Source organism: Armigeres subalbatus, unplaced genomic scaffold (assembly GCF_024139115.2).
Source record: "Armigeres subalbatus isolate Guangzhou_Male unplaced genomic scaffold, GZ_Asu_2 Contig149, whole genome shotgun sequence".
Taxonomy (NCBI): domain Eukaryota; kingdom Metazoa; phylum Arthropoda; class Insecta; order Diptera; family Culicidae; genus Armigeres; species Armigeres subalbatus.
In genome coordinates, this window is record NW_026942275.1 from 55,288 (window position 1) to 70,579 (window position 15,292).

Consider the following 15,292-nt stretch of genomic DNA (forward strand, 5'->3'; position numbering starts at 1 on the left):
TCTTTGCTGATCGAATCTTTGAGACCATTAACAGCCTCGTTCAAAACCTCAGATACATTTTACTGCAATTTCTCAATACCGATTAACAACGCGCTGTCTATTTGGGCAGTAATGTGATTCCGAATATCACCGATCGAATCAGAAAGAGAAGAAAGTTTCTTCATCTCTTCATCGAAACGAATGGTATTCGGAACCTGTACATTCTGTCCGTCGCAAGATCGACTAGATAGACAGTCACAACCCTTGAAAAGTACATTTGCATTCTCTGTAATCACTCTGGCCGCTGCCTTCGCTTCAATAGGAGAGCAGCGGGCATGAAAATATTTCTCACATAGAAAACAACACAGTGGGAAATCGTTGATTGCGATCCCCACTTTGCACTTTTCGCACTCCATCCTCTACACAGCAGTGGACTCAAACATGCAACAACACACTACACGATCCACAGAGACGAATGAAAGAAATAGGGCAAGCAAATGAACAACAACAGCTTGCCGCGCGAAGCTATAGGTAAAACTATGGCTTCACGGGATGCTGTGTTGAGTAATAAATGTTAAATTAAATGAAAATTTGGCACGGAGGCTAAATGCCTCCTACTTATCCTGATACAGTAACAAAAAGGGCACACGATAGAAATATTTTTCCGCGGCACAAGTTCACTTTCACACGCAAAAATTAACTTTTCTTTCCGCACAGAGGCAAACAAACTATGATGTCCACCATCACCACACAGAAAAAAATGATATATCAATTCAATGTATCCCCCCCACATTTTTATTAATTTTGCTAGTAGTTAATAATAAGCGCCGTCATTCCTGTTGAAATGTAGCTTTAGTTCCGTACACAGAGCGAAAAAAAGTTGTGTTTTTAACATTTTCTAATTGTTATTCCAAAAGTTAGACAAATATTGTAACTTTGAGTGCTAAACTGTTTAAATTGAATACTAAATGTTTGATCTGAAAGTTTTTTTCTCAGTGTAAAATTGTTATTTTTACAGTGAGAGCTTTCAAAACAAAATTTGTAAAATAATCAATCTTGATTTCAATATTTCATATTCTTGGCAACCCTGATAATAAATAATAATCTAACTGGCAGCCCACGACGATCCGTCAAAAGTATGTGTTTACCAAATCCGCCAAATCCAGCAAGTTTTTTTTCTGAAGCTTGTGCGTCATTGATCGAGAAAATACCGCGCCTAATCCGGAATATACGGAAAAACTTGCAGTTTATCAGGTTCCAAGAGTGGGAACTCCGGACCGGAGACGACTTACGACGCTTCCAAGGACTTCACATACGATGGACGCTGATACGAACCCGAATAAAATTTGGATCTTTGGATTGCGCATCGTTTTGGATCGGCTGCTGAGTTCACGCTGTGATTCCGTCACTTCCTGCATCCTGTTAACCATTGGCACCCCGGATTCGATTACCAATGTGACGCCTGGTATTCACTATGCTGGGAGACGAAGCTGTCATCGACGGTTTACGGTATTTGCACAGGGCGGACAATAGCGACAAGCAGGCTGGATGGAGCTATGGAAAAACCGAAAAAAAGCGCATGAACGTAGCGGAACAAAATAGCAGCAGATCGAAGATGATGCACAAGTAGGTTTTAATGAAATTAAATTATATGCAGGTGCCGTTTCCATTCCGCTGCATTGCGTAGGAGGCAATCGGTCCAAACCAGTGACTATATAGTGCTCGGATAGGCTAAACCATTCTGCATGATAAATATATTAGTGCTGTCCAATGAGCAGCTAGAAGTTGTTCCCTTCCTACTCGTTCGTTTTTGTCAACAAATGGACGTGAGCGGGAGGAAACAACTTCGAGCTGCTCATATTGGACAGCACTATTTAGTGTGAAATTTGAAAAATATATAGTGTGAAGTGGTTTTTTGTATATCAATAAATAAAATTAATCTCCTGAGCCCCACGCAACACAGCGGAACGGCGACGGGAACGGCAGTTAGCCGATATATTTTCTATCAAATTTTCCGTTTCCGTCGCCGCTCCGCTGAATTGCATTTGGGGCTTTACTATTGTATTTTTCATAATTATAATATATTCATACCTAATTCATTTTTAGATCAACCGCCATGCTCCAATGACAAGCGATCGCGAGCAGCACAGGTCAGCACCAAGAACAATCAACAGAAAACGTTATCGTCGGAGTGCTCGGTAGAGGACATTTCTTTTCGAGCATACAGCCTTATCAATGTTCTGAAACTTAACCGCTAAATGCCTCTTTTAAACGGATGAGGTACACTCCGACTTGGCCAACAAGAACGAATAGTTCGTCTCCATCATCACCGTGGGGCGAGGTTGTCTATCGGAAGGAACACATCCTGATTCACAATCGCACGCTATGGACGAAATACTGCAAGCTTAAGCTCATGTTCGTAGAAGGCAAAACGAAATTGCTCAGAAGAAGGATCCAGAAAATATTGACGCATCGAAAGCATTGTTCCCTTTTCTGCCCGACGATAACGGATCCGTCCAGGAGCGTTTCGTGTTCGCTCCTGAATTATACCAAAGAGCATAGCAAGGAATCGAAATCGCTGAAAGAGGAAAACGAAAAAGGGGAATGATTCACCTTCGGAGGAGGTACTGGATGAAAATATTACTACCGGTGAGCTCGCAATTTATTATTCCCTTAGTTTTTATACCTTCCGCACTTACTTTGCATTAGGTTTTGTTATATATATTTTTTATACTCAATCCAGTTGAAACCCGAAATTGGGTGCTAGCGAAGTTGGATTTTTCTCACAATCCGTACGTTAAACCTAACTTCGGAAGTGGTGCGCTGAATAGCGCTTCGCGATATGAAAACAGCGCACCACTTCCGAAGCTATGTTTAACGTACGGATTGTGAGAAAAATCCAACTTCGCTAGCACCCAATTCCGGTTTTCAACTGGATTGAGAATATATAATAAGAAAGCTATTAAACTTTCTCTACCGCAACCAGAATGACCAGAGTAACAAATGGGACTAGATCAACAAGCTGACGTTAAACCCGTTGAAGTTCAGCGATAGGTTGAGGTTGCCGAGCGCATCGTATTTACGTCGAATGGTTATGACAACTGTGACCACAGAAACAACGGTGGCAATGGACGTGACGGCATGGCAATTATTGTATCCATAACCACCGCAACGCAGGAGGCCCGACTTATCATCAGCACAACAACTATTCCAACAAATGGTGGATGGGATTGTCGGAACCATTACCATCAAAACCGAGACGAGTCGAATATGCACAATTTGCATTACATGAATGAAGGTGACATATGAGAAACAAGAATAAAGAATAAAATGATGTAAATAAATATAAAATAAAGAATTTTGTAATTACGCATATTTTTGTTTTGACTGGTTTAACTCAAATTGAAAGCGTACACAACGTGTTGTTTTGAAAGCAGAAATAGTTGAATCTAATGTAAAATACAGCATTCGTTTTGAAAGAAAAATGTCATTTTGAAAAGTCAGCTCTTGTCAAAGTTCGTACCAAAGTGAAAATTTTCCAGTTGAAGATTTAACAGTCTTATACTTTCTACTAAAAATCACTAACTAATTTTCTTAATTTTACCAACGTTTTATTAATTTTACCAACGATTTTTTGTGTGTGTATAATAAATGGCTCCTTTGTCAACTAGATTCATTTGAATGAGAATTTTCTAACGACCGATTTTCGTTACTAAAGCCAACAGTTTTAGGCATACAATAGCTAAGACCAACAGTCTTACTTCGTTTATTCCCAAATCCATCAGATTTGAATAAACACTCTACCCAAAACCAGCAGTTTTGGTTTACTCTGATGCAAACAGTATCATTACCCGTAGAGCCAGCAGCTATACGTCATCCGCATTAACAATCAATGAAAACAGCCATTACTAAGGACTACTAGTCCTATCAACGAGCCAGACCCATCAGTTTAGCCTACTGTTCCTCGTTATCATGTCAAATCAACAGCCGTCACCCTATGTTATCGAAAACGACCTCTCACCTCACTCTTCCAATTTGATTCCGTGATCAATCGTTTCCATTTTGTGAACTCCATGTTACATAATACATCACCCCTCAATGTATCCCATTCGTGTCTTCCTAACCCGTTACATAAAAGCATAAGGACAATAAAACAAATCTTTATGTTTTCCAATCATTTATTTGCAGTAAAACTCTTTTTTTTCACCGTCCAACTCATGGCCGTCAGTTCACCGAAAAAAATAATAATTATCATGCCCCTCATTCAATCTCACTTGTTCACTTTTTGAAAGGCACCTCAATAAAACTCACTCAACACATTATAAAAGAAAAATATCTCAATCCGAAAACTTAAAAATTCATAACCTAATTCCACATACTCTGGGTTATAGCAGCATTAAATTGCTTTTTTTCATAGGGTATAGCTCTACCGATTGAAAAAAAAATCATGTCAAAACTAACCTGTATCCAAATCCACCGGAAACAGCCGAAACTCAATGCGGAATCCCACCTCGTACGCCAATTGTCAGGTTCTTAACCACAAATAAAACACGTCCGTCTCGTATGCGACTTAAACTCAAACTCTCTTTATTTATGTCATTCCATCCTGTAACTGTTCTTGTTTACAATGTCGTTCACGCTCTTCTCCCTGCAACTGAAACCACTCATCTCACAGAGGTCAGACATAAAGTACATCACAGTTAGCTATAAGATATTTTATGAGTCGTATAGCGGCAGCCCGATTATTTACATTTAAGGTTTTGTTTTGATATGATTCCGGTAGATCCGAATACAAAATGATGTTTGTTACGTTTTACTTTTTATTAATGTTTTCTTCAGCATTTTATGCCTAGAATGAATAATCTAGCAGCAAACAGGCAAGACTGACATTTCTAACAGAAAACAAAGAAATGCTTTGTAAACAATGATAATAATAAAAACCTCGATAGTATGAGTTTATTTTCACGTGTACTCTCTCAACTGCGCTCAGAATGCACACATCTATGCGAAGAATACTTTTTTACAGCTTATTATGGAGATTTTCGGACAATGATTTTTTGATGTTTGATTTTATCCACCGACCCTGACTTTGGGTGCTGTTCTTGGACATTTGAAAAACATCGGATGCTTGGTACGTTTATGGCACGTACTGGCATTTTATGGTTCATACTCTTTGATTTGTATGTAAAACAGAGTAACTTTCGTAAGGCTTTCTTTAGATTAGTTGAATAGAATAGTAGAGTTGGTAGTAGAAGAGTAGAGTAGGATTTGTTTGTTGATGGATTATTCCAAGTGTGCGATGGTGAAATATGATTAACTTCGGAGCAAGGCGATATATGAACTGGTTTTAGTAAAGCTTTTTAAATTAAAGTATGATTATCAATACACACACATAAAATTATTGATAAAATTAAAAGTACCGTTGAAAAAGTATAGGAATGATTTTCAGTAAGACGAATGAAAATTTGAAATTTACTTATGAGAAAGAGTCGTTCCATAAATTACTATTTACAAGTTCCATTTTCAAAACTATGTGTTATGTTCAATGTTGTTGCTTTCAGAATTTTCTTCTTGATTGCAATAGTTGAATTTACCGAAAATATGCAATCGCAATGCTTCTTGTATCTGAGGGTAGTGAAATCTAATGATACTGTGACATAAAATATCTGCAATGCCGCATGGATTAGATGTATTGTGCTTAGACAGTGTGGTGCCCTAGCATTGCTGACAACACTTCTACATACGGACAACAAGAACTGACACAACCTGAATGAATATAGACACATTGTAACAAGCGAGCGAGTGAATAAACCGACTGTTAAGAAAGTAAGCGCAGTTTTAATTAATCGATTAGTTAACGTTGCGATAGTTGAAAGGGTTATAATTTATAAGATACCACATATTGGCGACTAAGGAAGGGATTTTTCATCTAGGTAAAGTATAGCTTACGTTAATATTCAGGAAATTTTATATTTTCAGCACAAATAAAGTGAGGTTATGAATTAAATTCTAATGCAATACTTGTTCAACAGAAGATACGGAACGGAATACAGGCTGGTACGGTGGAAAAGCGCAAAGGTCTTAGAGACTGTAAACAGCACTGGTCACTAGACTGTAAATAGAAAGCGGCTTTAACACAGTACAGCGGAAGGTCAAAGAAGACTGTAAACGGAAAGCGGCTGTTACGAGCAGCGCTAAGGTCCCGGAGACTGAAAAGGTAAAAAAAAAAAATGGAACGAGAAAAAATATGTGAACGAATTGATAATGTTTCAGATTTTATAAATTGGAATACCGACTAAACCAAAGAGCGGGTCATCATGGATAAATGGGATATCCCGGCTTTCAAATTCAAGCAAATATCACCCAACGAAGTTCGTGATGAGTGGGTTAGATATAAACGACACTTTGAATATCTTGCCTTAGCCCACGGGGTTACGAACAAAACACGTCTGAAACACATTTTTCTAGCCAAAGCCGGGCCGGACGTACAGGAAATTTTTAGTAGCATTCCGGGAGCAGACGTCGAAGAGGGACATGGAATTGACCCTTTTAAAATTGCAATTGAGAAGCTCGATGCATATTTTGCACCAAAACAGCACGAGGCCTACCAGCGTTTCCTGTTCTGGTCACTCAAACCACAGGAAAAGGACGAACCATTGGACAAGTTCCTACTTCGATCCATGGAATTGGCGAACAAGTGTAATTTCGGCAGAACAAAGCAAGAAAGTATTGAAATAAGTGTTATCGATAAACTTATTCAACTTGCTCCTCCAGATCTTCGCGAAAAATTGTTGCACAAGGACAATCTCACTCTGGATGAAGTTACAAAGATAGTCAACACTCACGAGTCCATCAAATTCCAAGCAGGACGAATGGTCACTCCTGGTCACGAGCCGGTGTCGAGCGAAGTCTACAGGGTTAGTGGTCAGAGAGATACTGGATACGAATGTTCTCGCTGTGGTCGACGCGGACACAGTGGCATGGATCGAATTTGTCCGGCAAGAAATAAAAATTGTGACACGTGTCGAAAAATGGGGCATTTTGCCAAGTGTTGCCGTTCGACACGACAGTTTCAAAAGCGCCGGTTCGACGGAAAATTCGAAGACACCGAACCTAGTCGGAAGCGAGTGAAGTATCGTGATGTTAGGCAGGTGGACAATTTTGATGAAGGTAATAACCAGAATAACAGACCAAGCTTCGTGTTCAACATTGGAGACGGAGATGCATATCTATGGGTTTCTGTAGGTGGAGTGCTCATTCAGATGTTGATTGACTCAGGCTGTCAGAAAAACATAATCGATGACATAACGTGGGCTAAAATGCAGAAGCAAGGTGTCGAGATAACCAACAGACGATTAACCTCTGATCAGAACTTTAAGGCATACGGGAAAGCATCATTTCCATTAGTCGTTCAACTGGTTTTCGAAGCGGTAATCACTTTATCGGATCAAGGTAAACAAGTTGACAGGAAAGCAACTTTCTATGTCATCGAAGGCGGCACGCAACCACTCCTAGGGAGAGTAACGGCGAAAGAGTTGGGAGTTTTGGTGTTGGGTTTACCAAGTACAGATGCCCCTTCCGTTTTCCAACTGGCCACAGTACAAAAGCGACCATTCCCAAAAATGAGCGGCATTTTGCTAAATATACCGATCGACCGTTCTGTTACACCAATCACCCAACACGCCAGACGTCCGCCATTGGCACTTCTCGATAAAATCGAGGAGAAACTCAATTCCTTGCAGATGTTAGACATCATCGAACCAGTCACTGAATTTAGCCAATGGGTTTCGCCATTAGTCACAATTGTTAAAGACAACGGTGATTTACGGTTGTGCGTCGATATGCGGCGTGCTAATGCGGCCATTAAACGAGAGGGACACTTAATGCCAACGTTCGACGATTTTCTACCACAGCTGAAAAACGCGAAAGTATTCAGCAGGTTGGATATTAAAGACGCATTTCACCAACTTGAGTTGGAAGAATCTTGCCGTGATATTACAACGTTTATAACTCACAAGGGAATGTATCGATATAAACGACTCATGTTTGGCATTTCATGTGCACCAGAAATGTTCCAGAAGGTTCTGGAACAAATATTGTCGGACTGCAGTGAAAACACAGTGAATTACATCGACGACATTCTAGTTTTTGGTGAATCGGAACAGGCACACGATCAAGCATTGAAGAAAGTAATGTGTGTCTTGAAGTCTAGGAATGTTCTTCTGAACCACGATAAGTGCGTCTATAAAGTAAGAGAAGTTGACTTTCTTGGTCATCATATTTCGAAGAACGGAATCCAACCAACTGAAGATAAAATCGCTGTTTTGAAAACCTTCCGCCCTCCTCAAACTACTGAGGAGCTGAGAAGCTTCTTAGGGTTAGTGACATATGTAGGGCGATTCTTACCGAATCTGGCCACCATCTCCGCACCACTACGGCAATTGACACATACGGGAGTCAAATTTGAATGGAAAATTGAACATGACGAGACGTTTTTGAAACTAAAAGAAATGATAACAGATATCAAAACGTTACATTTCTTTGATAATTCTCTAAGAACTCGCGTGATAGCCGACGCTTCACCAGTTGGCCTCGGCGCTGTTCTAATACAGTTCACGGATCCGAATAGCGACGTCAATCCGCGTGTTGTGAGTTATGCCAGCAAAAGCCTCAGTCCGACAGAAAAGCGTTACTGCCAAACCGAGAAGGAAGCTCTCGCTTTGGTTTGGGCAGTTGAACGTTTTTCGATATATCTTCTTGGGAGAAAATTCGAGCTAGAGACGGATCACAAACCATTAGAGGTTATTTTTGGACCGACTTCGCGGCCATGCGCGCGTATCGAAAGATGGTTACTCCGTTTGCAGGCGTATACATTTGTGGTTCGATACCGTAAAGGTTCAGAAAACGTTGCTGACTGCTTATCAAGATTACCGAAATGGATACAGGAAAATGATAACGATTTTGATGGAGATAACCAGTTTCTAGTATTGGCTATTATGGAATCAGCGGCTATCGACATCAGTGAATTGGAACAAGCATCAAAAGACGACCGTGAACTTCAAGCCGTTCAAGTTTGCGTTCGAAGTGGTAAATGGACTGCCGAAGCTAAATCTTTCGAACCATTCCAAGCGGAACTAGGATTCGTTGGTAACATACTTGTTCGCGGATCTAAGCTTGTAGTTCCTGCACCGCTGAGGAATAGAATGCTTATTCTGGCACATGAAGGTCACCCAGGAGAAACTGTCATGAAGCGTAGGTTGAGGGACCGTGTCTGGTGGCCGGGGATGGATCGTGAGGTTTTAAAATACGTGACAGCATGCGAAGGTTGCAGATTGGTTGGCCTACCTAATCGGCCAGAGCCAATGCAAAGAAGAGAAATACCAACAAAACCGTGGGTGGATGTGGCACTAGATTTTATGGGTCCATTGCCCACTGGAGAAAACCTTATGGTTGTGGTGGATTATTTTAGCCGTTATAAAGAAGTCGAAATCATGAAGCAGATAACTGCTGAAGAAACTACTACGAGGCTACATAAGATTTTCACGCGCTTAGGATTTCCTTCTACCATTACGTTAGACAATGCTCGTCAATTCGTTAGCACAAAATTTGAAACCTATTGCAAGGACCATGGGATTCACCAAAATTATTCAACCCCATACTGGCCGCAAGAAAATGGGCTAGTAGAGCGACAGAATCGATCTCTGCTAAAAAGGTTACAAATAAGTCATGCACTTGGTCGGAACTGGAAGCATGATTTAATGGATTATCTCATGATGTACTATTCCACACCACATTCCATCACTGGGAAAACGCCCACGGAATTGATGTATGGGCACACGATTCGCACGAAAATTCCGTGTCTAGGTGACATAGAAACTACTCCACTGGATGACGAAGTCAGCGAAAAGGATCGGGTTCTGAAAAGGAAAGGAAAAGAACAAGAAGATCAGCGACGTCTCGCAAGGGAATCAAATATTCAAACAGGAGACACGGTGCTTTTAAAGAACATGTTACCAAGAAATAAACTGTCTACAACGTTTAGCCCATCTGAATACCTGGTTCTGAACAAGACAGGATCACGAGTCACCGTGAAGAACAAAGTATCCGATAAAGTTTACCAACGAAACGTCGTCCATGTGAAACGTGTGCCTGAGGCGCATGATGGCAATAACACATCAGATGCAACTCCATCACAGACAAAACAGCTTGAGCCAACAACTGACGAGCCAACTCCGCCTACAGTATTGGTGGATTCTGAAACACAAGAAACACTTGATCGTTCTAGAACACGACGAGAAGTAAAATTGCCCAGCCGATACAGAGATTTCATTATTAGAGAATAAAGTAGCGATCTCATAGAGAAAACGAGATGTGGTGCCCTAGCATTGCTGACAACACTTCTACATACGGACAACAAGAACTGACACAACCTGAATGAATATAGACACATTGTAACAAGCGAGCGAGTGAATAAACCGACTGTTAAGAAAGTAAGCGCAGTTTTAATTAATCGATTAGTTAACGTTGCGATAGTTGAAAGGGTTATAATTTATAAGATACCACAGACAGCAATATTTCGATTAGGTGAATTTTGTTGGTGGCCTGTGTTGCGAAAAATTCGTAAAAGTACTTTTTGAATGTTGATGATCTTTCTGTTGAAAAATTTAAGGATGTTAGTTCAGCGAGGAGCTCAATAAAGAGAGTTTTATTGTTTTAGTTAAGCGTGAAAAGACACCCGCGTTCAAGTGTTCTTTCCTCTGCGTTGGTGGGACGCCCGCAAGAAAAATGGTGTTATTGTGGATCGGAATGATCACAATTCAGCGTGTTTCATATTGAAATAGACGTGTGCTCGAAGAAAGTAAAGGTAGTATTAGTACTGATGATTTTTACTAGAAGCAAAAAAGGGTTATTAAAAATGGTGTTTCCATTGCGAGTTACTACTGCACGGGAATGTCTTGAGAATGATTTTCCATATTTAGTTGGGCAACCATAATGATGGTTTATCCAGTGTTTTTCGATTACGAAATGGGACGCTCGCAGTACGATAATGCACCAGAAGTGATCGTTTGGTTCAAGATGTCTTTTTATCATTGTGAGAGAGTATTCTCATCATTAATAATATGTCGGTGAAGTTATTTTTTCTTTAAACATAGATGAAAGTCGTTATTTTTTTTAGAGAAGAGGGGAGATGTGTGGCGTTGGACAGGCCTATAAACATGAAGAAGTCTAATATACTGTTCTTCAGTCACATGACAGATCGTAGCAGCCATCGCATGCACGAGACACATTCGCGGTCAGTCAATTCTTCCTTCATCACGAGGTCAGACGCGAGTGCAAGCAATGTAAACATGATGGGTGATTCGTATGTGCGATGTTGAATTGCACAGCTATCAAGCTGGCTTCTGTGAAGCAGTGTTAAGATAGACAGGTTATTGGTTGGTCGAAGAATGTGTACCTTGGATCCTTGCGGACAACTGACAATGATATTAATCGTGAAATGCGAAGGCACATCATGTGGCCGAATAGTTGAAATTCGTTTCCTTTAGAAGTGAACTAAGATGTTGGTAGCGGGATTGTAAATATTCGGCAGCGAAAGATGAAGGTGATATCATTTAAATTATTTGTTTTATTTTCTTCCTGCTTGAAATCAACCTCACATTTCCGCAGCGGCAGCGAAGTAAACAACAGAACTCACATCATCCACTGCGTCACGAATATAAAACTACCCAGCAATTGACGAAAATTCACCACGCGTTTAATTGGGCCACTCACATTCATGCGGTAACGCACGAACTGAGTAGTCTGTTTAAGCGGCTTGTTTAGGGATGAATGCTGCATTGAATTGTTAGTTTTGGCAATGATTTTTTGGCTGCCCTACAGTCGCACTCACCACGGCGGCGATGAATGCGACCGCAGTTTGCACTGGGATCCATGTTTTTCACTGCATTGACTATGAAATATTTCTACTCTGGTTGGAAGTGGGAGATCAGTGGTGAGAAGTGAGTTGTGATAGTTGTAAAGCTGAAATCATGAAGGAGAAGTGAGAAAACAGAAGCAACAGGTGAGAAGTGAGCGATCATAATTTGGGAACTGAGGAGCGCGTTTGTGAGAAGTGAAAAGTTAGTGGTGAGGTATAAGACAGCAGAAGAAGGGTTAGTGAAAAAAGACAGAAGACAAGTGATGGAGGAGAGTAAAAGGAAGAAGGAAGAAGGAAAATGAAGAAGGAAGAAGGAAATTGAAGAGAGATGAAAGAAGGAAAAGAGAAGAATGGAGAAGGAAGAAAGAAGATGAAAGAAGGAAGAGAGAAGAAGGATGAAGGAAGAAAGAAGAAGGAAGAAGAAAGAAAGAAGGAGGAAGAATAAAGAAGGAAGGCGGAATAAGGAAGAAGGAGAAAAGGAAAAAAGAATGAAGAAGGGAGAAGGAAGAAGGAATAAGGAAAAAGGAAGAACGAAAAAGGATGAATGAAAAAGGAAGAATGAAGAAGGAGGAAGGAAGAAGGTAGAAGAAAGAGGGAAGATGGAATAAGGCCGAAGGAAGAGGGATAAAGGAATAAAGAAGACACTAGAAAAGCGAAATAAGAAGCCAGAAGCAGCGACGCACAGTGGCGGGCCCCCATACAAATGCCGGACAAAACCTAATATGTTGCTCGAATCTTTCATCAAAGAGTAATTTTGGGACGCTAGATTCATTTTGAGTTTAGAATTGTTATCCAACATATGCTATACAACTTGAGTACTTCTGGAGTCGCAAGTCTTAAGGTTTGAAGCACTAACAGCGTCCTCATTCTAATACTGAAGCAGTCAATTTCCAGCTTTGGAGCAGCTAGGACCAAATCACCACACTAACCACCGGAAAGTAGACCAAAAATAGGTTTCATTACACGATACCAGATTCCGAATCATCCCCAAAAAATGTTTAGTCAGATTTTCTTTTTCCATACAAATTTGTTGAGGAGATGCTTTACAGCATTAACTTCAACAAGCCACCAATAATAAAATTTACAATCTACAGTCATCAAATTTTGGAATTAGTTCATTTAAAATATATGAGAAAATAACAAAAATACGAGTTTCGAGAATCGAACGAAAACAATTTTGAGGTTTTGTCCGAGTTTCTGCCATTGTGCGACGGGAAATGTCATTTCGATATCATGAAACTAATTTGCAAATAATTTTTTCACAAGTTTTTCACAGTTGTGTGTGTTTTTTTAAATAAACATGTAGCCCTTCAACGATCCCATGTTTTTTCTAAAAGGCCATTATTGAGAGAGGATAGATTTGAACCGGGGTCCGACGGTCGACCGTCGGAAAGTTGTTGTGCAAACGTCAAATCACTTAATGCACGGAAAACAATGTTGGTTGATTTTTTCGGCTTGAATGCTGATTATTGAAATCAAAGAAAATATGTAACTTTAAACGAGTGTTACATGCCGCTACATATTTTAAATAAGTTTTATAAGTAATGCCTTGAAATTTCGGAACTTATTTATGCGATTTTGAAACTTTTGAGACTTCTCAAATATTCTTGATATCACACTGATAACACTTTTCGTACAGTGCATGTCATTTGAAGTTGTTAATGTCATGATATTCCGTGACATTTTTTTAATTGCGTTCTCATGCCTCACATTTTGTATTTAGAAGAATGATCTGAGCATGAGCATGATTGACCGCCCACGGTTGCTACGCCGTTATTTTCATGTCAGCTGTATTTACACAGAGAATTAACAGATGAAGTTTGGGACTAACATCATCTTCAATGTGTAAGAACTGGTGACCCAAAAATAAGCAATACCAATGCCGGCCGTGTCCGAATACAGGTCAATTAAGGCATAAGTAGGAAATTGTTGACGTGATACTCGCTTTGATAGAAGCCGACGAGTCATCTGCACTTCCACGTTGAAAACATGGGGTAGGTATTGTTTGATTTGAAACAAAAACAATAGAACGAACTAAATTTTCACTTTCTTATTAACTTACACGTACAATGCAGAACAAAATTTAAACCGAATTTTGAATAACTTTCGAAAAAAGTTATTAGCAAATTAGTATGTAGAAGCAATCCCATGACATTTTTTTTGACATTTCCCGTTACTGGGCAGAAGGAAGAAAAACGGAGGTAGAAAGAAGGAAAAGGGAAAGCGGAAGATAAAGGAGAAAAGACGAAGGAAGAAGTAAGAACCAAGCAGGAAAAAACAAGAAAGAAAAAGGAAAAGAAAGGAAAAAGATAAAAGAAATAGAAAGGATGAAGGATGATGAAGGAAAAATAAAAGGGAAGAATGAAGAAGGAAGAAAAACAAAGGAAGATGAAACAACAAATAAGGAAAAAGCAGAAATTAAACAAAGCTAGAAGTACAAAATAAGATGCAAGAAGCACTAAAGGAAAAGGAAGAATGGAAGAAGAAGGAAGGAAGAAAGGAAAAGATAAATGAAGAATACAGAAGAACAAAAGAAGAAAGAAAATAAAGAAGGAAAAAGAAATAAGGGAGGAGGCTAAAGGAAGAAGGAAAATAGAAAAAAATCATGAAGAAGAAAGAAGGCAGCAGCAAGAAGGAAAATAAGACAGTAATAAAAAATAAGGAAGATGGAAAAGGGAGAAAGAGGAGGAAACAAAGAAGAAGGAAAAAGTAAGACAGAAGAAGAAAGTAAAAAGCAGAAACAAGAAAAAACAAGGAAGAAAGAACAAAAAAGACCAAACAAACATTGCAAGCTGGTATACCGCTTATTCAGCCAAAATTTGCCGTCTTAAACATTAAAACTAGCTTATTTAGCTTAAATTGTTTGTAGGCGAGGCGACAAGGAAGATGGAATAAAAATGAAAAAAGAATGAAGGTAAAAAAGGATAAAAGACGACCCAACAAACATTGGAAGCTGAATAAAGCCTTATTCCATTGGAAATGGGCTTCTTCAGCTAAATAACTAGCCTATTCAGCTTAAATTGTTTTTGGGGAAGAAATAAAGAAGATGGAAAATGGGAAAAGGATTAGAACGAAGAAGAGAAATAAGGAAGATAAGAGCAAAAAGAGAAAGGATGAAGGAAGAACTAAGAAAAAAGAAAGAAAAACGAGAAGGCAACGAAAAACGAGGAGAAGGAAGAAGGGAGAAGGAAAAAAGAATAAAGAAGTAGGAAAAGGGGAGAACGAAAACTAAGAAGAAAGAAGGCAGAAGGCAGAAGGAAAAAAGAAGAAAGCAGTAGGAAGAAGGAACAGGGAAGAAGGGAAAAGAAATATGAAATATGGAAGAAGGAAGAAACGAGAAGGAAGATGCAAGAACAAATAAGGGAAAAGGAAGAAGAAAGAAAGAAGCTGGAAGAA

General features: G+C 39.5%; 1 protein-coding gene and 1 long non-coding RNA gene across 3 annotated transcripts; both read left to right on the forward strand.

Moving 5' to 3' along the window:
* The first annotated feature begins 1,147 nt into the window (after positions 1-1,147).
* LOC134202865 (uncharacterized) lies at positions 1,148-3,336 on the forward strand. Its single transcript, XR_009977362.1, has 3 exons — positions 1,148-1,605; positions 2,086-2,628; positions 2,966-3,336. It is a non-coding gene; the product is annotated as an uncharacterized LOC134202865 (long non-coding RNA).
* A 2,363-nt stretch (positions 3,337-5,699) lies between these two features.
* On the forward strand, positions 5,700-10,515 carry LOC134202864 (uncharacterized). Of its 2 annotated transcripts, XM_062677845.1 has the most exons (4): positions 5,700-5,912; positions 6,012-6,196; positions 6,253-7,149; positions 10,265-10,515. In XM_062677845.1, the coding sequence occupies exons 3-4, from the start codon at positions 6,297-6,299 to the stop codon at positions 10,279-10,281; spliced, it is 870 nt and encodes a 289-aa protein (XP_062533829.1). In that variant the 5' UTR covers positions 5,700-5,912; positions 6,012-6,196; positions 6,253-6,296; the 3' UTR covers positions 10,282-10,515. The 2 variants fall into 2 exon arrangements, with proteins under 2 accessions (XP_062533829.1, XP_062533830.1); XM_062677846.1 differs by having other exon boundaries at positions 6,012-7,149.
* The last annotated feature ends 4,777 nt before the right edge of the window (positions 10,516-15,292 follow it).